Source organism: Anastrepha obliqua, chromosome 4 (assembly GCF_027943255.1).
Source record: "Anastrepha obliqua isolate idAnaObli1 chromosome 4, idAnaObli1_1.0, whole genome shotgun sequence".
Classification (NCBI taxonomy): domain Eukaryota; kingdom Metazoa; phylum Arthropoda; class Insecta; order Diptera; family Tephritidae; genus Anastrepha; species Anastrepha obliqua.
Genome location: NC_072895.1, coordinates 53616415 through 53640485, shown reverse-complemented (window position 1 = coordinate 53640485; position 24071 = coordinate 53616415). Strand labels below are relative to the sequence as shown.

The following is a 24071-nucleotide window of genomic DNA, read 5'->3' as shown; positions in this document are numbered from 1 at the left end:
TGACACTCCCCAAGTAACACTAAAGCGCCCTTTTGATACCATTATGAGATATCTACAACCAGTCAGAGCTTTTGATCTAATGGAGAAGATTTATGGGATTTGCATCCTTCATTACATCTTCTACCGTCGATTATTGATGATTTAATTCGATATCGATGTTTTTTTAGTTTTGTGTGTGTTTTTCTTTATTTTATCTTTTGTACTAAATGGCTTAAAATGGCTTAAAACCTAAATACAAAATAAGAGAGCGCGATTAATCTAGAAGCGATTTTTTGGAAACGGTGTCCATCACTACTTAACGACCTTCGACCAATAATCTACGCTAACAAGCCAATCACTTTAGATGAGCTTTTGCTGAATAACACCACCGAATTAGATCGAGTCATCAGCAATGCGATCTACTTGTTTGAAGCACTGCTGCAAGGCTAAGAAGGCCATTTTAAGGATATAAAGGGTGATCAGATTGATCCTTTGTCCAATAGGATTTTTGATCGCCGTTCATGCCGAAAATTGAAGCTCATGATCTAAACAAGATTTGGTTCCAACAAGACGACGCTACTAGCCATACAGCCCGTGAAACAATGGATTTCGTTTCCTTTGTCGTTTCGGTGAGCAATTGATCTCTCGTGTCGGGCCAGTGGTTTGTCAACCAAGATCGTGTGACATCACATTTTTGGACCTTTATTTGTGGGGATATGTAAAGTGTAAATGCTTAGTTTGAGGCATTAGAAGGCAACAGTACTAAAATTATTCACGAGATACCGACCGAAGCCCTCCAGCAAATCATTGAAAATTGGTGTTTACAGATGGCCGAATTACAGCGCAATTGCGGACAACATTTGAAATGATTATCTTCGAAAAATTAATGATTGGTTCTGTACAAAAATAATTAAGATAGTCTTATCGTTATTTTATTTCAATTTAAAATTAGATATCTCTAAATTGATTATCCTTTTATACGATCTCATGGTAGATTTAAAATGAAGCCAGAAATAGGTATTTCACACCGTTATTGTTTTATTACATTTTGTTTCCATAACCCTTCCTTATCTGATCACCCTATAAATGTACAAAATACGTAGAAGTAAAATAGATACATAAATTTAACCAACAAAGAACCGAATTTTTTTCGGAGCCTCGCTTTGCAGCGGAATCACTGCACTAACTACAGACCTGATTTCATGTTCAAAACTTGAAAAAAAACTGACTTCCTGCTGCATTACGCGGAAATTTCTTTTTTAAATTTTATTCAAAGCAATGCTGAATATTTTTTGGCCAACCTTCTATCCAAACAGCCGTTAAATTAATTAGGTCACTTTTCTAAATTTATTCCCTTTAAGTAATAGAAAAAATATTAGCGCTTACTAAATGAAAAACGATTTAGCTCCCGCTGGTAAACAAAAAATATATCTACTATTGTGCACTATTTCCCTTCTTAGCTTCTCACTCAGCTGCTTACCAACAAAGGCAAAAATTAATCGCAGCCACAAATTTCTGCACAAACGTCACTGCCTGCCGCTCCACACGGGTTACGCATTTCTTGCCGCACGCTGGGCATTGTATATCAACGGGTTCTGCCAGCAAATGACCAACATTTGAAGGCAACACCGGCGTCATATCTTCCAAGATGCCTTCATTGCTGTCAATTGTGACAATGACAGTTGATTGTGCGATCGCCATATTCGACAGCTGCTTTGCGCCACTAATCTACTTGTATGCGTGGGTTAGCATATGCTATGCGCGGGTGGGGGTGCAGAGGAGGATTTTTCGACAGTTCAGCAATTTTTTACGATTTTATTTTTATAAATTTTTTCTTTTTTGTTTTTTGCTAACTTTTTTTATTCAAATTTTCACGACACGACGAATAGCATTCAATCAAAGCACGAATTTTCGAATTTCGCTTCAAATACCGTCAAAGCAAAGCGATCAACTGAGAAACGAATTGCAAATCACTGCTATTGCTGTTGGTGTGGTTTGGCGCTGTCGTTACTGCCATCATCGCTACTGCTGCTGCTGCTTTGATTGGTTTTTTTGATCGCTTTTGCACTCAAGTATGTGCGGTTGATGGCGAGCGATGGCATTATTGAGCATGCATATGTGTATGTGTATATGTATATGTTTATGTATATATTATATGTACAAACATACGTGTAGGTAAGTCGAGTTGAGAGCATTCGCCATCCCAAATAGTATTTGAGTATTTAGCTGAGTGTTCGTACCTGAATTTTGTTAGCTTTTAGATTTGTGACGCTTTTTGTGGATGCGTAAGAGCATTGACAGCGTCTGGGCCGCACATCTGGGCACAAGAGCAACAGTTGTGTGCCCAGGTACATACATGCAGATGTATAGCTCACCTATTTACATATGCAACATTATAAATATGCCATTATATTTTTATATGAAAATGTTTCATGGGTTACTTGAATGAATCGGCAATCAAAAAACACTGTGCAGCAGCCAAAAAGCAGTCAAGAGTGCTATAGTAGTTAAAAACATATTAAATTTGTAGACTCGATGGAGGGTTGAAATATTCCACAGAATACCCAGAATCCTGTATCCTCAAAACAAAATAATAAAAAATTATTTAACACAAACATTTACTTAATTCAAAGATTTTTAACACTCGTAAAGGACTTCAAAATAAAAAAGAGAAGTCTGACTTATTTTTATATTTTTCCCGAATTCCTTGGACTCTACAAAATGTCGGGCAATGTGGTGCTGCAAAGTGCCTGTTTAAGCACTAAAAATATGTATATATGTGTATGTATAATAATTCATAGGAGAAGAGAGTTAGCATGTTAAGTTTAATAGTGTTAGAAAAAAATTAATGGTGTACTTTTGTCCGTTATCGCACACTGAGGTTGATTACACGCGCAGAATTTATATGATAAACTTAGCGAGAGTGTGGGAACCAAGGAGCCACTTGAGCTTCTAGGCGAGATCATAGAGAAGTTTTAGACCAAATACCTATTTGAATGAGCTCCGTTGGGTGTCCGAAGTTATCCCGAATGCCTACCAGACTGTCACTTCAACCATTTCACCTACCTACCTAGCGCGACTATGAGAGTCATAATTTATGCTTTCAGGACAATTAATAAGAATTTCGCGATAGTAAGCTAAAAGTCTTCGTCTATCTAGCAACCAGCATTAACACTGAAATCCGGAGAATCTCTTTAGCGCACAAATGCTACTTTAGACTAACTAAGCAATTGAGTAGTAAAGTCCTCTCTCCAAGAACAAAACTAACACTCTGCAAGGCTCTCATCATACCCATCCTAACGTATGGCGCAGAAGCTTGGACGATGACAATATCCGATGAGGCGTCCCTTGGAGTGTTCAAAAGAAAGATTCTGTGAAAGATTTTTAGACCTTCGCATATTGGTGACGGCGAGTATCGTAAGCGATGGAATTACGATACTCGCCGTCACCAATATGCAAAGGTCTAAAAATCTTTCACAGAATCTTTCTTTTGAACACTCCATCGCTTACGATACTCGCCGTCATTGCCGTACTCAATGAGCTGTATGCAGCGAATAAAGATCCAACGGTTTCATTGGCTGAGTCATGCCGTCCGAATGGAAATAAACGCTCCAGCTCTTAATGTATTCGATGCGGTACTAGCTGATGGTAGCAAAGGTAAAGGAAGGTTGGCTCTGAAAGTATTCGACGCGGTACCAGCTGGTTGTAGCAGAGGAAGAGGAAGGCGCGTCCTCTTTCCTCAGCTGGAAAGATCAGGGGGAGAAGGGCTTGGACTCACTTGGTGTGTCTCACTGGTACCGGTTAACATGAGAAAGAAACGACTGGTACGCTTTGTTAAGCCCGGCCCAAATCGCTTAAGCGGTTATCGCGCCAATCAATAAGAATAAAAAGCCAAAAGTTCAAAAAGATTTCGTGACGTCCATAAACTACATGAACTTAGAAATAAGCTTCAAGATTTCAGCTTTAAAAAGGTACGTTTCAAGAACTCATCTAGAAGCATTAATAGACCTATAACTCACCAACAAAAAGCTTTTTTTGAATAATACTTACGGCGTATCCCTCTATCTGAGTCATTGAATATTGTACAAGCGTTTCTCGCCTTTAATTTTGAATTAAGTGAAGTGTCCAAATTTCCATTCCTCAGACAGTAAAATTAAAAATCAGGAATTCACTAAAATGCCTAAAGAAGTAAGCAATAACAACAGCCGTCTTTTCAATTTTTGCTTTTCTTTTCTTCTGATGCTCCTACCTGCGCATTGCCATGTGAAAATAGATTTGTGGCAGCGCGATCATGTACACACTTATGTATGTATGTATCTTTGTATGAATATTTTTGAGAACAAAAAAGGTTTACTAAAAAACGTTTCTCAGCAGAAAAACGAAAGAAACAGAGGGAGATAAAAATAAACAATAACCTAATTGAGCTCATACTCGAAGGTAACGAAGCAATTTACGTTAATAGGGAGCATATATTGTAGATATACATAATTACATATACGTATTTTTTTTATTATAAAAGCAACTCTTAGTACACATAAAAAATTAATTAAAATTAAAAGAATTTTTTTTTAAATTACCTCTTATTTCCTACCCATAAATTATATATATTAAAAAACAAAAAAACACTAAACAAATATTTTTTTTTCAAGTTGGTCGCCAAAAGAAACCCAAATGGCCCCCACATCTATTGCAGAACATACGTTTACTATTCAAACGACTCTGCAGACAGACATACACGAAGGGCCTCGGAGCCTCGCTTTACAGCGGAATCACTGCACTAACTACAGACCTGATTTCATGTTCAAAACTTGAAAAAAAACTGACTTCCTGCTGCATTATGCGGAAATTTCTTTTTTAAATTTTATTGAAAGCAATGCTGAATATTTTTTGGCCAACCTTCTATCCAAACAGCCATTAAATTAATTAGGTCACTTTTCTAAATTTATTCCCTTTAAGTAATAGAAAAATATTAGCGCTTACTAAATGAAAAACGATTTAGCTCCCGCTGGTAAACAAAAAATATATCTACTATTGTGCACTATTTCCCTTCTTAGCTTCTCACTCAGCTGCTTACCAACAAAGGCAAAAATTAATCGCAGCCACAAATTTCTGCACAAACGTCACTGCCTGCCGCTCCACACGGGTTACGCATTTCTTGCCGCACGCTGGGCATTGTATATCAACGGGTTCTGCCAGCAAATGACCAACATTTGAAGGCAACACCGGCGTCATATCTTCCAAGATGCCTTCATTGCTGTCAATTGTGACAATGACAGTTGATTGTGCGATCGCCATATTCGACAGCTGCTTTGCGCCACTAATCTACTTGTATGCGCGGGTGGGGGTGCGGAGGAGAATTTTTCGACAGTTCAGCAATTTTTTACGATTTTATTTTTATAAATTTTTTCTTTTTTGTTTTTTGCTAACTTTTTTTATTCAAATTTTCACGACACGACGAATAGCATTCAATCAAAGCACGAATTTTCGAATTTCGCTTCAAATACCGTCAAAGCAAAGCGATCAATTGAGAAACGAATTGCAAATCACTGCTATTGCTGTTGGTGTGGTTTGGCGCTGTCGTTACTGCCATCATCGCTACTGCTGCTGCTGCTTTGATTGGTTTTTAACACACTTTTATTAGGACGGGTTGTATGTATGTATGTATGTATGCATGTATGTATGTATGTATGTATGTATGTATGTATGTAACGGAATCTTTGAGCTTAATTTTCACTGGCTTCTAAACATCTGATCGACTTGAAATTTTGCACACCTATCAAGGACCGATGACAATGCAATAATTTGATAAAAATTTTCCATTATCCTTATTGGGATTGCCAGGATTAATATTTTCTTTTTTTACCTGTGGGCAAAAAGTAAGGTGAATTTGGTTGTAAAATGAAAAATCGTCATTTATTCTTGTAAATCAATTTCATCCCCTTCAAAATAATGCCCTCTCGATGAAATACACTTATGCCAACGAGTTTTCCAATCGCCGAAACATGCCAAATAGTCCATTTCCGGTAGTGGTCTCTTGAGTTTTGGGAATAGCCAGAAGTCACACGGAGCCAAATCAGGCGAATACGGTGGTTGCGGAACGATATGCGTGGAATTTTTGGCGAAATAGTCACGAAGAACGAGTGCAGTGTGAGACATGTGAGATAAATTTTCCATTATCCTTATTAGGATTGCCAGGATTAATATTTTATTTTTTTAACACACTTTTATTAGCTCGGGTTGTATGTATGAATGACTGTAACGGAATCTTTGAGCTTAATTTTCACTGGCTTCTAAAAATCTGATCGACTCGGAACACACAACATAGATGACTAGATGGGAAACTCTTTTTCTCGTGAGAGCGCTGAAAAATGTGCATTTCTTATAACATTTGCCAATATTGCCATACCGGTAGAAACATGAATTGGGTATTTTTTTAAACGAAAATTGGGAATTTTTAGTTTCCACACCACCATTGAGGTTAGTATTTAGTGTGCGGTTGTGTAATAGTATATTACTCGTAAACACCTACATATACTAAAAATAAAAAATAGTTAAAAAACAAACTAAAAAACACGCTTTTATTGCTAATCGAACTAAAAAGTAGAAAATAAAATATAGCTTAAAAAAACTAAAAAACACGCTTTTATTGCTAATCGAACTAAAAAGTAGAAAATAAATTTTAATGACAAAGGGACCTATAATGAAGTAATAGCAAATCGAAGGATCAGTCATAGTCAACTACCTCAGAACAGAATTATAACAAAAATTAAGATACAAATAGAGTAATTCAAATTAGAGTTAAAAGCGTGGGATGCATTTTGCTTCACTTTCATAACCCTCTGTACATAGGTAGTTGCCAATAGAATGATTGTAATATTTACTATATCAAGCATCCCACGCTTTTAACTCTAATTTGAATTACTCTATTTGTATCTTAATTTTTGTTATAATTCTGTTCTGAGGTAGTTGACTATGACTGATCCTTCGATTTGCTATTACTTCATTATAGGTCCCTTTGTCATTAAAATTTATTTTCTACTTTTTAGTTCGATTAGCAATAAAAGCGTGTTTTTTAGTTTTTTTAAGCTATATTTTATTTTGATCGCTTTTGCACTCAAGTATGTGCGGTTGATGGCGAGCGATGGCATTATTGAGCATGCATATGTGTATGTGTATATGTATATGTTTATGTATATATTATATGTACAAACATACGTGTAGGTAAGTCGAGTTGAGAGCATTCGCCATCCCAAATGGTATTTGAGTATTTAGCTGAGTGTTCGTACCTGAATTTTGTTAGCTTTTAGATTTGTGACGCTTTTTGTGGATGCGTAAGAGCATTGACAGCGTCTGGGCCGCACATCTGGGCACAAGAGCAACAGTTGTGTGCCCAGGTACATACATACAGATGTATAGCTCACCTATTTACATATGCAACATTATAAATATGCCATTATATTTTTATATGAAAATGTTTCATGGGTTACTTGAATGAATCGGCAATCAAAAAACACTGTGCAGCAGCCAAAAAGCAGTCAAGAGTGCTATAGTAGTTGAATTTGAATTTGAAAAGGTCGAGCCAAGGAGCACCAGGAGATTTGGTGGCTCCTAAAACACTCAGGCTAAAAAGCCCATTGTATTTAAAGCTCTGGAAAGGGGGTAGATAGTCAAGGACGGAGGGAGAAAAGTATCAGAGAAAGAGATAGGAAAGAATAGAGACAGAGATAGAGATAGTTAGTCCTGTGAGAATTTTCCAGATTCTTTGGCAAATCTGTAAATATCCTCCAGTTTTAGAGAACGAATATTACCCATTCCCATGACATCGGAACCCAATACCCGTAGTCGCGCTCTAGCAAAGGCAGGACACTCACAGAGAAAGTGCTCAGTGCTATCCGCCTCCTCCAAGCATGACAGGCATACCGGGTCCTCGATGATTCCAATGGTGGTCATATGCTGACCCCATGGGTTGTGTCCTGTAATGATGCCGACCATCAACCGAATGTCTTTCCTTCTAAGTTTTAGTAGAAAGTTTGACAGTTTTCTGTTCGGACTTGTCACAAAACACTTTGCAGTTCTGCAGCGTTCTAGACCGGACCATCGCTCTTTATGTAGATTGCCTACATAATCGTTGATCCAGTTCTTGATTCCTGCGGGACTGATTCCGATTATTGGCTCTGGCCCCTGTGGGGGCACCGCTGATCCACGGTTGGCCAATTCGTCGGCAATTTCGTTTCCTTGAACACCGGAGTGTCCCGGAACCCATATAAGTACAAGCCTGTTTTGTCTTGCGACAGAATTAAGCTTCTTCTTACATTCTTGAACAATCTTTGAGGTTTGCTTCGCGTTCTCCAGGGCCTTCAATGCAGCCTGACTGTCACTGAAGACTCCAATCTGTTTCCCGCTCCATCTCCTCTCGATTATCCATTCGGCTACTTTTAGGATGGCAAAAACTTCTGTTTGGAAAACAGTTGCCATTCCCCCCATAGCGTAGTGATACTTATTACTATCGTTTAAGTACCATCCGGCTCCAGACCCTATTTCAGTCTTGGACCCATCGGTAAAGAAAATATCCGTCAAACCTCCCTGCATGCCTCCTGGATTGCTCCATTGCTCACGCAATGGAAATCTGACATCAAATTTCCTTCCGAATGAAACTGTGGGTATCAGGTCATCTTTAGGTGCCAAAAACAGTGGACACTGCTCCGACAGCAACTTAAAGATTTCTCTGTGTCCCGAAGTTCCATCTTCGTGCCAGAGACCATATTTATGGAGTCTGCACATTGCTTTTATTGCTTCCTGTTGTATCTTAAGATCCAGGGGGAGCAAATCGAGCATAGCATTTAGGGCATCTCCAGAGGTTGTACTCATGGCACCCGTGATGCATAAACATACACTTCTTTGCAGCCTGTATAGTTCCCGGATTGTGGACTTAACCATGCTCCGTCGCCACCAGACCACAGAAGCGTAAGTGATGATTGGTCTGATAAGTGCCGCGTAAATCCATAGGACCACAGCAGGTTTCAGACCCCAAGTTTTGCCAAAGGCTCTACGGCATTGCTGAAAAATCTTCAATGCACGATTCACCTTCAGTGAAACGTGTGTCTCCCAAGTCAGCTTCTTATCCAAAATTACTCCTAGATATTTAACTTCGTTGGAAAGACCAAGTGTCACACCTTTCAGTGTTGGAAGACTGAGTCCATCCAATTTCCGTTTTCTCGTAAACAAGACTATGGTTGTTTTGTTCGGATTAACGGAAAGACCTTGTCTCATGCACCAATCATCGATTTTGTCAAGAATCCTCTGCACTTTCGTGCAAAGCCTCCTTAAGGATTTATCCGATGTTAGCGCACAGACGTCGTCCGCATATGCTTGGACATGAAAGCCGAGTTCCTGCATCTCCACTAATAGGGAGTCTACGACGAAGCACCACAGCAGCGGAGAAAGAACACCCCCTTGGGGACATCCTTGCTTGGCCCTGACTGTGATTTGCTCGTCATCGCTCCCACCAGCGGTTAACAGCCTCTCAGAGAGCATGGAGTATATCCATTTTATAATGGCTTGATTAACTCCGTGTCGTTCGGCAGAAGAACATATCGAGCCGAAAGTGGCATTATCAAAAGCCCCCTCAATGTCCACGAACACGTACATTGTGTATTCGTCAGCTTCCAGCCCAGCTTCAATCTTGCTAACAAGATCGTGTAAGGCTGATTCACATGATTTTCCACTCTGGTAAGCGTGTTGATTTCTACTAAGTGGACTTCTCGGCAATACCCCCACTCGAATATGTTTCTCCACCACTCGTTCCAGACTTTTCAACATGAACGATGTCAAACTGATTGGTCTAAAACTTTTTGCTAGGGAATAGTCATCTTTTCCTGGTTTCGGAATAAATACTACTCTTACGCGTCGCCATTGGGATGGTATATAACCAAATGCAAGACAGGCTGTAAAGATCGTTTTCAGGGCCTCAATCAGCCTGTCTCCTCCTTTTTTAAGCATTGCTGGATATATTCCGTCAGGTCCAGGGGACTTAAAGTTTTCAAAGGAAGATAAGGAAAACCTTATCGATTCCCTTGTCACTATCCGACTAGCAATATACCAGCTGTACCTAAAGGTTCCACCATTGCCACCGTTGTTGTTCATGCCACTCTCACCTTCAGAGAGAGTTCTACTACCCGGAAAGTGGGTTTCGAGTAAAGCATTAAACGTTTCCGATTTGGAAATGGTGTATGAACCATCAGGTTTTCGAATGGAATCCAGCCTTACTGAGCGGTCTAAATGAAGGACCTTACAAAGTCTCGCTGTTTCCCTCATTTCTTCGACGTTACTGCAGAAATTTCTATAGGATTCAAGTTTGGCTTGCCGTACTTTCTTCTTATATTCTCTCTGTGTAAGTCGATGATTGGCCCAGTCCTCTTCTGTTTTGGTCTTCAAGGCCTTATTAAGAAGTTTCCTGGACCGTACACGAAGCTTCGACAGTTCAGGATTCCACCAAGGAACCGCTTTCCCCTGTCTGCTTTGCCTGAGTGGACACAGTTCCTCGAAGCAATTGATTAAAGTACCTTCTAATTTCTTAGTCGCATCTTCAATCATTTCTGCTGATTTGGGTTTTTTCAGGTTTGGTAATCGCTCTGTTACAAGCTCACCATACCTGTCCCAGTCCACATTTCGAGGATTCCTCCCGGAAGGTATTGATATTGTGTCAATTCCCAGTCGGAATTCGATAAGACGTTGATCAGAAAGAGAGTCCTCTTCCAAAACTCGCCATCGGTTGATTTGATTTCCAACTGACCTATTGGTAAGTGTTAAATCAATCACCTCTTGTCTCCTTCTGGTCACAAAAGTTGGTTTGTTACCAGTGTTTTGAATGACCAAATCGGATGACAGGATAAAATCCAGTAACTTGAGACCTCTGGGGTTGCATTTGCTGCTTCCCCACACAATGTTCTGTGAATTTGCGTCACAGCCCACTATTAGCCCCAGATTATTGGATTCTGCGTACTTGACCACTTCTCTTAGCTCCCTCGAAGGAGGTGGCTGTACAGAGTCATAGGGTAGGTAGGCCGAAACTATGATAGCTTCGACACTGTTCCCACTTTTCCAGTACTTTATTTTTGCAGCAACGATATCTCCAGAGCATAGCTCTTTTAACATCGTGTGTTCGATCAACCTCGGCATGATAATACATGCTCGCGGTCTCACATTCCCTTCACAATGAAGTATTTGTCCCCACGACATAGCACTTAGACCACAGATACGCTTGTGACATACCCATGGTTCTTGTATAAGTATTATGTGTGGGTTTGTTTGCAGTTTTGCATGCCTACGGCACAAGAGAGCTATAGTAGTTAAAAACATATTAAATTTGTAGGCTCGATGGAGGGTTGAAATATTCCACAGAATACCCAGAATCCTGTATCCTCAAAACAAAATAATAAAAAATTATTTAACACAAACATTTACTTAATTCAAAGATTTTTAACACTCGTAAAGGACTTCAAAATAAAAAAGAGAAGTCTGACTTATTTTTATATTTTTCCCGAATTCCTTGGACTCTACAAAATGTCGGGCAATGTGGTGCTGCAAAGTGTCTGTTTAAGCACTAAAAATATGTATATATGTGTATGTATAATAATTCATAGGAGAAGAGAGTTAGCATGATAAGTTTAATAGTGTTAGAAAAAAATTAATGGTGTACTTTTGTCCGTTATCGCACACTGAGGTTGATTACACGCGCAGAATTTATATGATAAACTTAGCGAGAGTGTGGGAACCAAGGAGCCACTTAAGCTTTTAGGCGAGATCATAGAGAAGTTTTAGACCAAATACCTATTTGAATGAGCTCCGTTGGGTGTCCGAAGCGATCCCGAATGCCTACCAGACTGTCACTTCAACTATTTCACCTACCTACCTAGCGCGACTATGAGAGTCATAATTTATGCTTTCAGGACAATTAATAAGAATTTCGCGATAGTAAGCTAAAAGTCTTCGTCTATCTAGCAACCAGCATTAACACTGAAATCCGGAGAATCTCTTTAGCGCACAAATGCTACTTTAGACTAACTAAGCAATTGAGTAGTAAAGTCCTCTCTCCAAGAACAAAACTAACACTCTGCAAGGCTCTCATCATACCCATCCTAACGTATGGCGCAGAAGCTTGGACGATGACAATATCCGATGAGGCGTCCCTTGGAGTGTTCAAAAGAAAGATTCTGTGAAAGATTTTTAGACCTTCGCATATTGGTGACGGCGAGTATCGTAAGCGATGGAATTACGATACTCGCCGTCACCAATATGCAAAGGTCTAAAAATCTTTCACAGAATCTTTCTTTTGAACACTCCATCGCTTACGATACTCGCCGTCATTGCCGTACTCAATGAGCTGTATGCAGCGAATAAAGATCCAACGGTTTCATTGGCTGAGTCATGCCGTCCGAATGGAAATAAACGCTCCAGCTCTTAATGTATTCGATGCGGTACTAGCTGATGGTAGCAAAGGTAAAGGAAGGTTGGCTCTGAAAGTATTCGACGCGGTACCAGCTGGTTGTAGCAGAGGAAGAGGAAGGCGCGTCCTCTTTCCTCAGCTGGAAAGATCAGGGGGAGAAGGGCTTGGACTCACTTGGTGTGTCTCACTGGTACCGGTTAACATGAGAAAGAAACGACTGGTACGCTTTGTTAAGCCCGACCCAAATCGCTTAAGCGGTTATCGCGCCAATCAATAAGAATAAAAAGCCAAAAGTTCAAAAAGATTTCGTGACGTCCATAAACTACATGAACTTAGAAATAAGCTTCAAGATTTCAGCTTTAAAAAGGTACGTTTCAAGAACTCATCTAGAAGCATTAATAGACCTATAACTCACCAACAAAAAGCTTTTTTTGAATAATACTTACGGCGTATCCCTCTATCTGAGTCATTGAATATTGTACAAGCGTTTCTCGCCTTTAATTTTGAATTAAGTGAAGTGTCCAAATTTCCATTCCTCAGACAGTAAAATTAAAAATCAGGAATTCACTAAAATGCCTAAAGAAGTAAGCAATAACAACAGCCGTCTTTTCAATTTTTGCTTTTCTTTTCTTCTGATGCTCCTACCTGCGCATTGCCATGTGAAAATAGATTTGTGGCAGCGCGATCATGTACACACTTATGTATGTATGTATCTTTGTATGAATATTTTTGAGAACAAAAAAGGTTTACTAAAAAACGTTTCTCAGCAGAAAAACGAAAGAAACAGAGGGAGATAAAAATAAACAATAACCTAATTGAGCTCATACTCGAAGGTAACGAAGCAATTTACGTTAATAGGGAGCATATATTGTAGATATACATACATATACGTATTTTTTGAAGTGAAAACTTCTTTAGAATCGTTGGGAGTGATTTGGGAAAAAGTGAAACGAAAAAAGCGACCAACTTGGCTACGAAGCGTTATATTATATGTTGATATAAACGTAGCGACGAACTAAATAAAAATAACTTTTATTTTTTCTTGTGATTCGAACCAAGGATTTTGGATCGGAAGCTCACATTGCTAGTCGCTCGGCTACCGCGTCATGCTGTAGGTGCTGGCCTAAAAGTTATTTAGTTACGAAGCGTTATATTATATGTTGATATAAACGTAGCGACGAACTAAATAATTTTTAGGCTAGCGCCGACAGCATGGCGCGGTAGCCGAGCGACTAGCAATGTGAGCTTCCGATCCAAAATCCTTGGTTCGAATCACAAGAAAAAAATTTTTTTTATACAGTTATTTTATTTTATTTTATGATATGTTTATGAGGAGCTTTTTTTCATGGCAGGAATACACTCGGTGTTTTGCCATTGCCTGCTGAGGGGTGAGCGCTATTAGAAAAATAGTTTTCCTTAATTTTGGTGTTTTCACCGAGATTCGAACTGACGTTCTCTCTGTGAATTCTGAATAGTGGTCACGCACCAACCCATTCGGCTACGGCGTTTGTTTAATTTTACTGATGCAAAAATGAGGGAAAATATTTGAATAAAGTTTGCTTACTGTTTACACATTTTCCAAAGGTGACGGAGAACCAAAAAAAAAGTCGATTTTCAAACAAATACGAGTGCATATGTGTAATTGTGTTAGAGTTTCGGTCACGCCCCAGCAAAACCTGCGTGCATATGTGTTTGTAACATTCAAAAAAATGTAATTGTGTTAGAGTTTCGGTCACGCAGGTTTTGCTGGGGACGCTCATAATAGCAACCGCGTGTGTATTTTTATATTCGTAAATATTTTCATTTTTAAATATTTACCGCAATTATGTCGAAAAATAATGCAAAAAGGTGTCGCGAATATCGACAGAAAAAAAAATCAATAAATAGCATCACGGAATTCATTCACGAAAATTTAATAAAGTATACACTAGAAGTATCGCGGATACTTAGAAAAGATTACAATAAAGTTCCAATGATTTTAAGTGGCGATTTTAACGTAAATTTTGCATTGGACACAGCGGTTCCTTTAATTGACGTTCTCAATACAACATTCAATTTAAAAATGTGTAACAATCGCACTGAATCGACAACACGATCAAAAACAACCATTGACGCGGTATTTCAAAGATATGTTGACAACATCGAAACCAAAGCATTTGTATCATATTTTAGCTATCATAAGCCACTCGTATCATTTGTTGAAATTGAAAACATTGAGGATGAATAATAATAAAATGAAGAAAATAAAATATGAACTTTATAGCAATATTATAATGAACCTATAATTATCCCGCCCCTAATGCTGCTTTCGTCTCATTCTCTCTCAGTTTGTCTTACGAAAGGTTTCACTTCTATCCCGTCTAACCGTTAGACTGGTATTTTTTTATTTTATTATAAAAGCAACTCTTAGTACACATCAATAATTAATTAAAATTAAAAGAATTTTTTTTAAAATTACCTCTTATTTATTACCCATAAATTATATATATTAAAAAACAAAAAAACACTAAACAAATATTTTTTTTCAAGTTGGTCGCCAAAAGAAACCCAAATGGCCCCCACATCTATTGCAGAACATACGTTTACTCTTCAAACGACTCTGCAGACAGACATACACGAAGGGCCTCGGAGCCTCGCTTTACAGCGGAATCACTGCACTAACTACAGACCTGATTTCATGTTCAAAACTTGAAAAAACACTGACTTCCTGCTGCATTATGCGGAAATTTCTTTTTTAAATTTTATTGAAAGCAATGCTGAATATTTTTTGGCCAACCTTCTATCCAAACAGCCGTTAAATTAATTAGGTCACTTTTCTAAATTTATTCCCTTTAAGTAATAGAAAAATATTAGCGCTTACTAAATGAAAAACGATTTAGCTCCCGCTGGTAAACAAAAAATATATCTATTGTGCACTATTTCCCTTCTTAGCTTCTCACTCAGCTGCTTACCAACAAAGGCAAAAATTAATCGCAGCCACAAATTTCTGCACACACGTCACTGCCTGCCGCTCCACACGGGTTACGCATTTCTTGCCGCACGCTGGGCATTGTATATCAACGGGTTCTGCCAGCAAATGACCAACATTTGAAGGCAACACCGGCGTCATATCTTCCAAGATGCCTTCATTGCTGTCAATTGTGACAATGACAGTTGATTGTGCGATCGCCATATTCGACAGCTGCTTTGCGCCACTAATCTACTTGTATGCGCGGGTGGGGGTGCGGAGGAGAATTTTTCGACAGTTCAGCAATTTTTTACGATTTTATTTTTATAAATTTTTTCTTTTTTGTTTTTTGCTAACTTTTTTTATTCAAATTTTCACGACACGACGAATAGCATTCAATCAAAGCACGAATTTTCGAATTTCGCTTCAAATACCGTCAAAGCAAAGCGATCAACTGAGAAACGAATTGCAAATCACTGCTATTGCTGTTGGTGTGGTTTGGCGCTGTCGTTACTGCCATCATCGCTACTGCTGCTGCTGCTTTGATTGGTTTTTTTGATCGCTTTTGCACTCAAGTATGTGCGGTTGATGGCGAGCGATGGCATTATTGAGCATGCATATGTGTATGTGTATATGTATATGTTTATGTATATATTATATGTACAAACATACGTGTAGGTAAGGCGAGTTGAGAGCATTCGCCATCCCAAATAGTATTTGAGTATTTAGCTGAGTGTTCGTACCTGAATTTTGTTAGCTTTTAGATTTGTGACGCTTTTTGTGGATGCGTAAGAGCATTGACAGCGTCTGGGCCGCACATCTGGGCACAAGAGCAACAGTTGTGTGCCCAGGTACATACATGCAGATGTATAGCTCACCTATTTACATATGCAACATTATAAATATGCCATTATATTTTTATATGAAAATGTTTCATGGGTTACTTGAATGAATCGGCAATCAAAAAACACTGTGCAGCAGCCAAAAAGCAGTCAAGAGTGCTATAGTAGTTAAAAACATATTAAATTTGTAGACTCGATGGAGGGTTGAAATATTCCACAGAATACCCAGAATCCTGTATCCTCAAAACAAAATAATAAAAAATTATTTAACACAAACATTTACTTAATTCAAAGATTTTTAACACTCGTAAAGGACTTCAAAATAAAAAAGAGAAGTCTGACTTATTTTTATATTTTTCCCGAATTCCTTGGACTCTACAAAATGTCGGGCAATGTGGTGCTGCAAAGTGTCTGTTTAAGCACTAAAAATATGTATATATGTGTATGTATAATAATTCATAGGAGAAGAGAGTTAGCATGTTAAGTTTAATAGTGTTAGAAAAAAATTAATGGTGTACTTTTGTCCGTTATCGCACACTGAGGTTGATTACACGCGCAGAATTTATATGATAAACTTAGCGAGAGTGTGGGAACCAAGGAGCCACTTGAGCTTCTAGGCGAGATCATAGAGAAGTTTTAGACCAAATACCTATTTGAATGAGCTCCGTTGGGTGTCCGAAGTGATCCCGAATGCCTACCAGACTGTCACTTCAACCATTTCACCTACCTACCTAGCGCGACTATGAGAGTCATAATTTATGCTTTCAGGACAATTAATAAGAATTTCGCGATAGTAAGCTAAAAGTCTTCGTCTATCTAGCAACCAGCATTAACACTGAAATCCGGAGAATCTCTTTAGCGCACAAATGCTACTTTAGTCTAACTAAGCAATTGAGTAGTAAAGTCCTCTCTCCAAGAACAAAACTAACACTCTGCAAGGCTCTCATCATACCCATCCTAACGTATGGCGCAGAAGCTTGGACGATGACAATATCCGATGAGGCGTCCCTTGGAGTGTTCAAAAGAAAGATTCTGTGAAAGATTTTTAGACCTTCGCATATTGGTGACGGCGAGTATCGTAAGCGATGGAATTACGATACTCGCCGTCACCAATATGCAAAGGTCTAAAAATCTTTCACAGAATCTTTCTTTTGAACACTCCATCGCTTACGATACTCGCCGTCATTGCCGTACTCAATGAGCTGTATGCAGCGAATAAAGATCCAACGGTTTCATTGGCTGAGTCATGCCGTCCGAATGGAAATAAACGCTCCAGCTCTTAATGTATTCGATGCGGTACTAGCTGATGGTAGCAAAGGTAAAGGAAGGTTGGCTCTGAAAGTATTCGACGCGGTACCAGCTGGTTGTAGCAGAGGAAGAGGAAGGCGCGTCCTCTTTCCTCAGCTGGAAAGATCAGGGGGAGAAGGGCTTGGACTCACTTGGTGTGTCTCACTGGTACCGGTTAACATGAGAAAGAAACGACTGGTACGCTTTGTTAAGCCCGGCCCAAATCGCTTAAGCGGTTATCGCGCCAATCAATAAGAATAAAAAGCCAAAAGTTCAAAAAGATTTCGTGACGTCCATAAACTACATGAACTTAGAAATAAGCTTCAAGATTTCAGCTTTAAAAAGGTACGTTTCAAGAACTCATCTAGAAGCATTAATAGACCTATAACTCACCAACAAAAAGCTTTTTTTGAATAATACTTACGGCGTATCCCTCTATCTGAGTCATTGAATATTGTACAAGCGTTTCTCGCCTTTAATTTTGAATTAAGTGAAGTGTCCAAATTTCCATTTCTCAGACAGTAAAATTAAAAATCAGGAATTCACTAAAATGCCTAAAGAAGTAAGCAATAACAACAGCCGTCTTTTCAATTTTTGCTTTTCTTTTCTTCTGATGCTCCTACCTGCGCATTGCCATGTGAAAATAGATTTGTGGCAGCGCGATCATGTACACACTTATGTATGTATGTATCTTTGTATGAATATTTTTGAGAACAAAAAAGGTTTACTAAAAAACGTTTCTCAGCAGAAAAACGAAAGAAACAGAGGGAGATCAAAATAAACAATAACCTAATTGAGCTCATACTCGAAGGTAACGAAGTAATATACGTTAATAGGAAGCATATATTGTAGATATACATACATATACGTATTTTTTTTATTATAAAAGCAACTCTTAGTACACATCAATAATTAATTAAAATTAAAAGAATATTTTTAAAATTACCTCTTATTTCCTACCCATAAATTATATATATTAAAAAACAAAAAAACACTAAACAAATATTTTTTTTCAAGTTGGTCGCCAAAAGAAACCCAAATGGCCCCCACATCTATTGCAGAACATACGTTTACTCTTCAAACGACTCTGCAGACAGACATACACGAAGGATAGTGAGAATATAGGAAAACAGCTGTGGAAATAAAAGAAAAAAATTAATTAATTTCCAACACAATTTGCCGTTCGGTACACTAAAAATCACTCATACGCACCAGGATAGCGTTGAGAGCAGACAACTGAGATGTCCCAAGATGCCAGCCATTTGCACCGTTTCTGTGTCGGCGCGTTGCTTGCACAACGGGCAGCGTATTTGGTAGGTGCTCGGGCCGACGGCAAAGTAACGCAGTTGTGGTTTCCCATCATTCGCCGAAGGAGCCGCTGGCGGCCAAGCGGTACGTGTTTGATTGCGTTTAGTCACCGACTCCTCCACAATGGCATCCTGTTCCTCCTCATCACGTTCACGCACAGTATCACCCAACATATAATTTAAAATAGCATCAGCTGCCTGGTCCAGGCGTTGCGTTGGTGAGCTTGGCGTGTTCGGTGTATTTGGTGTATTCGGTGTGCTTAAACTGATGTCTACCAGTTCAATTTGTGAATGCATTTTGTGATTTTTAAAGTTTTTTTTTTAATATTTGTGATTTTAGCACTTCACTTCTTTTTGGTTAAAACAATAAACGGCCAATTCGTTATTATTCTTTCTCCTTTCCACTTGACGTTTCAAATCGTCAACTAATCCGCACATTAGCTGTCAGCTGTGGCAGTCTTTGTTGCTCGAATGAGTAAAGCGAACTGTATGCGCGGAGATTAACCGCCACTAGCCAATAATGCTGAGCAATTTGTAAGTGCGGGAAAGAAGAGCGAGTGTGGTTGCGAAAAGCAATACGAATGTTTGTATTAGTGTTTAAAATACAAATGTGAGTGAATTTTTTAGTGTTGCACTGTATGGTGAGACAGCCATCAGAAGCGCTCATAAATATTAAAGGAGGAAACTGGTTTGTTCAGAAATACAGAAATTTTAATATTTTTGAAAATTAAAACATACTTATTCACTTGGGGCAATTTTATTCATACGCCAATGAATATTGATATTTTAATGCAAATACACAGCGTTAAATAACTATAGCACAGCGGCACTTATTGGAAAGTTTTGACAGGTTATTTGTTTCTTATTGAATTTTAATAATTTTTTCATAAAAATTTGGTTCATTCAAAATCCATTTAAACTCAAGTTTCAATATAATTTAAAAAAATTACAACCATTGGGCAACCATTTAAGCCTAACTAGAATTTTTAGAAAAATTTCTTGTATGCAGTTTTACAGCCCATTAAATACATACAATGAAGTGCAAGTTTCAAAATGCTCAAAGTTCGCTTTAATTTTTTACAATTTCTTTTGCAGACGGTGCTGGCTTTTTTCTTCTTATAAAAAATTTACAGCACACCTCATATAGAGAAAATGCAGATGACCTCCAGCCAAAAACAATTTTGAAAAATCAACGCAGTTTTTGTAGGAGATTGAACTATGGTTTTGTAAAATTTTTTTTTTTAATTAAATAAGAAACCAATAAATTGGCACAATTAGTCACTAGGGCCCTGACCTACAGTTATTTACCGCAGTGTATTAGTTACAGAGCGATAAGCTTTACACAAGGCGTATCTACAGTGTCCGGTACTCGAAGTGTAACCAACCAACTAACAACAAGCCGCTCGCGCAGCTGATGCACGGGCATTATTCTCTCTTCTTCTTCTTAATTGGCGCGATTTTGGCCGAGTTAAACAAAGCGCGCTAGTCGTTTCTTTGTCGTGCTAACCGGCGCCAGTTGGACACACCAAGTGAAAAAAAGTCCTTCTCCACCTGATCTTTCCAACGCAGAGGAGGACTTCCTCTTCCTCTGCTACCACCAGCTGGTACCGCACAGAATACTTTCAGAGCCGGAGCGTTGTTAAGGCCGATGAGGTCAATATCATCGACATACGTCAACAATTGTACGCTCTTGTAAAAAAATTGTGCCTGATCGTAAAATGCGTAAGCGGTTATAGCGCCAATTAAGAAGAAGAAGAGAGAATAATGCCCGTGCATCAGCTGCGCTTGCATTGTAATATATAATTAATTTAAAATAATAATTTGAAATGGCACCTCCCATACAAACCAATTTGGAAGCATTGCATGATTTCGAAACCAATCAATGTCTCGATATTGCCGAAAAATTATCGGGAATCGATAAAGTGAGCACACCAAACTAAAAGTAAATACTGGAAGAATATAATCCAACAATATTTAGTTTCGACATGCACACTAAAATCACCTTAGCGTAATAAGAGGAAACAGAAATATATCTATCGCCGCTACCAGGAAGGATAATAGTCGAGTAATTGCTAGTAATAAATAATAAAAACCAACACAGCTTACCACCCAAAATTCGATCTTCAAAGTCATTTGAGGTCCCCAAATACATCAATAACACTAAATCGAGTTGCAAGTTACCCTTGTTCTTGATATAAAAAACTTTTGGCAGATCTGTAAAAGCAATTTAATAAAAAACATTCACTCCACCCTAATGTGTATATAATTTTTTTTAACAGAAATATAGTTTTAAGTGGAAAATTTTCAAAAGTTGTGTATTAATACAGATAAATTAAAAAAATTAGACCATAACAAATACAATTGAGAACTCTAGATTTTATTAATTACTGTTACATACACTTAATTACACTCATCTTTCTCAATTTTATTAAATTGATTTATTAAGTTTTTAAATAAAATTAATTTCAATTTTTAAACTGAACTCAAAAAAAGGTAGAGACGTCAGGTCAGTCCACAAGTTCGTGCGCTTTTTAAAGGTGGTTTTAAAATTAATAAAAAAGATGTTTAAAGTATTTATTAACCAATAATATATTTTCCTTTATTATTTACAATGTCTTCCCAACGTTTAGGCAAATTTTTAATTCCCTGCTCAAACAATTTTTTGTCCTTGGAGCCAAAATACGCTTCGATATCCCTTTTTATAGCTTCTTTTGAGGGGTAGTTCTTGTTACTCATATGGGGTTGAGGCCTACGGTAAAGGTGATAATCACAAGGTGCAATATCCAGAGAGTATGGTGGATGCGGCATTAGCTCCCATCCGAGCTCGTTCAGCTTGCCTAATGCTTGCCTTGCGATATGAGGTCTTGCCTTGTCGTGGTGAAACAAAACTTTGCGTCTATTCACTAAAGACGGTCGATTTTTTTTAAATGCCTCATTCAGGTTTGATAACTGATGGGAATAATAATCAGTAGTTATCGTCTGGTTTGGTTCCAGAAGTTCATAATAAACAATACGGCTCATATCCCACCAAATCGACAGAAGAATATTCTTGGGCTGAAGACCATCTCTAGGGGACGGTTCTGGTATTTCATCTTTATCTAACCATTCTCGTTTGCGAACAGGATTATTGTAAAGGGCCGATTTTTCATCACCAGTAACGATACGGTTCAAAAAATTTTCCTTTTAAAGCCTTTGCAGAGCTGAGAAGACACTATCATTCACTCTCTGCTGAAGGTTGGCGACGGAAAGTCTATGCGGAACCCATTTTCCCAGCTTTGAAACCTTTCCTAACTGAACCAGGTGCCTGTGAACTGCTCCATGCGATAAATTTAACCTCTGAGCTATCATATCGACTGTCAAATTTAGCTCAGCTTTCACGAGTTCGAGCAAGGCGTCGGAGTTAAAGACTTCAAGACGACCAGCGCGCGGGACATCCTGCACGTCGCAGTTACCACTTCGGAATTTTGAAAACCACTTTTGCGCAGTCCTTACACTCACGGTATCCTCTCCGTGAACAGTGTTTATTTCTGCAGCAGCAGGTCTTGCATTTTTACCACTTTTATAAAAAAAAATACAAAATATGCCTCCTATACGCGTTCGAAGATTCCATTTAATTTTTTAAAAACACGTGCTATCCGAGATTAAAATTACAATATATCAAAAAAATATAAATAATTCCGTTATATTCCGCAATTAATTTTTTGTATACAAAAATCGTACAAAAGTGAAAGTATGGGTAAAATACGCACGAACTTTCGGGAGAAACATTGCAATTAATTTTCAAAATATAAAATTTTCAATTTATCAATTTACTCAATTCAATATATGTCTATAGACCATCGGGCTATGTAACGAAAATGGCCATTGAATGAAGTCTGTAGAGTAGCCGTAGGCCAGGACGCCCAACACATACCTGGAGAAGGCAGACAGCCCACCCAAAACAAGTGCTGCAGAGAAATTAAATCCCTAGTTTTGGATAGAGAAAGTTTGATTATTTATATAACGGCCCTACATTCCTTGTAGGAATAATGGGGGAAAATATATATATAATAGAAGTCTGTAAGTGAAAATTAATATGTTTTATTAAATATCTCCTTTGTGATACAGAATCATAAGAAACAGCCTTAGGCGCAAACATATTAAATTTTTCATAACCATTTTCTTCTTGATTACATTTTACACAAAAAATTGCTTTAGCATTTCTCAAAAGCTTTCTATTTGCAGTACATACTTTTTTTAAACTACATGCGTAGCTCAACTCTTTCTATATACATTGGCAAAGTTTCATTTTATTGCCTGCTAAGAAGGTTTTTTACTCAAAATACTTTTTAGAAGACCTTAACACCATATATAAAGAATTGTAATTACCACTTAATGATATTGCCATTTTCATTTTTGTTTTATTTATTTTTGCTTTTTTTTTCAAATCACTTTTAATTTTTTGCAGCACCCACTCATGAACACTTAACATCTTAATATTGCATTTCATTGCCAAAAAAGTTTAATTTTTAAGTTCATAACAAGTACTCAGATATTTCGTGCAAAATAATACTGTCTTTGTTGAATATTACAGTTAAAGTGTCCAGCGTGCTGCCGGTTGACCCACATTTGCAGCGCTTAGCCAAACAAAAAAAACCGAAGGTGGGCAACAACAGCAGCAATGACAAAGCAAGCAAGAAATAATTCATTGCCATACTAATTTCACTCTGATAACACACAAATGGGACATTCGACGCAGATATCTATCACTGGTATTTAAGTTATGCTGAGTGCGTTGGTGATAATGATTTTTCCAGAACGGCTCAAATAAGGAATATTTTCGCACTTTCAAAATGTGTTTGACCTATATAAATACAAGGCGCTTTCAGTAAATAGCACTAGAGCAACAACGATGTTTTTTACGTTTGATTGGCAAAGTAAAACACAAAAAATGAATCCGCCTAGTTTCATTGTGGGCTGAAAGCCACATGGACACGGCGAAAAAAACAAATCAGCTGATTTACCGATACCACCTTTAATATTTAGAATTGCCTGGCATACCTATATACAAAAAATATAAAAAAAAATCCGGCATTCGATGTTCATATCTGCCTGCCAAATATATTTAAGTTATTCTGAACATGACGTATTAATTTGCTAGATTCGCGCAAATAAGAAATATTTGAAGTTTCCTGAAACTAACTTCAGACTACATCATATCATTTCATCATACGATCTTATCGCATGACCTCTCTTGTGATCTCCGAATACGACCTTATCATACG

General features: G+C 38.0%; 2 protein-coding genes across 4 annotated transcripts in view; both read right to left on the bottom strand.

The window, feature by feature from the left end:
* LOC129245238 (uncharacterized) overlaps positions 1 to 15595 on the bottom strand; it is a 37036-nt gene extending 21441 nt beyond the window's left edge. For 2 of the 3 annotated variants that reach the window (XM_054883282.1, XM_054883281.1), the window contains exon 1: positions 1460 to 1998. In XM_054883282.1, the coding sequence (XP_054739257.1) occupies positions 1460 to 1680 (221 nt within the window). In that variant the 5' untranslated portion in view covers positions 1681 to 1998. Of the gene's footprint in view, positions 1 to 1459; positions 1999 to 15375 lie in introns of those variants that run through there. The other variant, XM_054883283.1, reaches the window with a different exon arrangement.
* A 2749-nt stretch (positions 15596 to 18344) lies between these two features.
* Positions 18345 to 19186, bottom strand: LOC129245537 (uncharacterized). The gene is made up of 2 exons (XM_054883745.1): positions 18713 to 19186; positions 18345 to 18633 (listed from the first exon to the last, which is right to left on the bottom strand). The coding sequence occupies exons 1-2, from the start codon at positions 19102 to 19104 to the stop codon at positions 18513 to 18515; spliced, it is 513 nt and encodes a 170-aa protein (XP_054739720.1). The 5' UTR covers positions 19105 to 19186; the 3' UTR covers positions 18345 to 18512.
* Positions 19187 to 24071: the final 4885 nt, after the last annotated feature.